At 67.6% G+C, this 1492-nt stretch overlaps 1 protein-coding gene across 1 annotated transcript in view; it reads right to left on the bottom strand.

The window, feature by feature from the left end:
• The window catches only part of LOC112458205 (ubiquitin carboxyl-terminal hydrolase 31-like), a gene marked incomplete at its 3' end in the record, with an annotated part of 1383 nt that extends 326 nt beyond the window's left edge, over positions 1-1057 (bottom strand). The window contains exon 1 of the mRNA XM_025021679.1: positions 1-1057. Coding sequence (XP_024877447.1) covers positions 1-843 — 843 coding nt within the window.
• Between the last annotated feature and the right edge of the window lie 435 nt (positions 1058-1492).

Genomic DNA, 1492 nt, shown 5'->3' on the forward strand with positions numbered 1-1492 from the left:
CCAGATCGCCTTGAGGAGGAGCGCGAGCTGCTCGGTGATCTCGCCCTTGGTGCCGTACTTCTTCGAGTTGAGCTTGTTGCGGCGGGACAGGTCGACCTTGTACTGATCGAGGACGAAGTACTCGGCGAGGATGTCGGTGTGCGAGAGGCACTGCAGCACGGCGTTCATGAAGCACGTGTTGCCGTGATTACGTAGGCCTATGACACCCGGCACGCGGTCGGGCGGGATGTGCGCGGGTCGCGGCGGCGGCACCCTGATGTCGCCCGCGCTCGAGCCGAGGTCGTCGCCGCCGCCGACGCCGACGCCGACGCCGCCGCCGCTGCCGCAACGTTGATGGTGGATCGCGGCGGCCTTGTGGCTCTGGGCGCCCACGTTCGACATGTGACGCACCATCTTGTTGATGAACTTCTTCCAGGAGGGCCGGCGGAACACCTTCTTGCCGCTCGGCCGCTCCTGGGGCTCCTGATTGCCGGTGGTCTGCTGGCCGCCTGGGTGACCGCCATGCAGCCTCCCCGTCGTCGCGTTCTGCCGCTGCTGCTGCTGTTGCTGCTGGGACGACGGCGGCTGCAGGTTGTTCCGGACGTTCTCCTTGGCGCCCGGCGCGCCGCTGTTGACGTCCCTCGCGTCCCCGTGGGTCTGCTGTTGCTGCTGCTGCTGCTTCGGACGTCGCCGCGACATCCTGCTGCTGGCACTTTGAAACGGGTTTCTCGGCAGTGTAAAGGTGCGCTTGAGCCGCGTGGCGCCGCGCGGCTCCGCGGGTTTAACCTCTTCCTCCACGCCCAGCTCGCCCTCGGACACCGATTTCATCACCGACGTGCCGCGTTCGGGTCGCGCGGCTTTCATCGCCAGCCGCACCTCGCTGGCGTGAGTCTGGCTCCGCTAAGCTGGCTGGCCGGACGGACCCTGGCTAGCTGGCTCCGCTCCGGTCGGGATTAAGCACGACCGCGAATCTCGCTCTCGGCGGCGGCCGTACAGGCGGTCGCGGATATTCGGCCGTCGATGACGCTCACATCATGTTTTTTCCCTCCCGGGTCCCGGGTGTCGTGTGTCGTGTGTCGGTGTTACCTCGACCGCGACGTGGACGAGGCGGCTGACAACGGCGACAACGTTGACGGCGACGTTGCCGCCGCGGGACGACGACGACGACGACGCGGACGCGGCAGCCGCACGTCCCGTACGCGCCTACTACGCGGAACCGCAACCGGCGCAACCGCAGCCGCAGCAGCCGAACGCAGTCGGACGTCACGCAACACCACGCACCGCCTCGTAAACTGCACCACGGCGGCCATCGGCGGCCATTTGCCGCGCGTATCAAGGGCTTCCACGATTTCACACGACGCCTCGGCACTCTCGGCGGTCGGCTGAGTCGGCCATATAACCGCCGTCGTCGGCTGGCGACATCGGTGGGCCGATCGGGGGAAGACGCGCCGTTCGCCGCGACACCTCCGCCGCGATGGCGTTTCGGAAGCGACCCAGCGACGGCAGCGATTCG

The sequence above is a fragment of the Temnothorax curvispinosus genome, unplaced genomic scaffold, assembly GCF_003070985.1.
Source record: "Temnothorax curvispinosus isolate PA1 unplaced genomic scaffold, ASM307098v1 QBEX01000783.1, whole genome shotgun sequence".
In the NCBI taxonomy this organism is placed as follows: Eukaryota; Metazoa; Arthropoda; class Insecta; order Hymenoptera; family Formicidae; genus Temnothorax; species Temnothorax curvispinosus.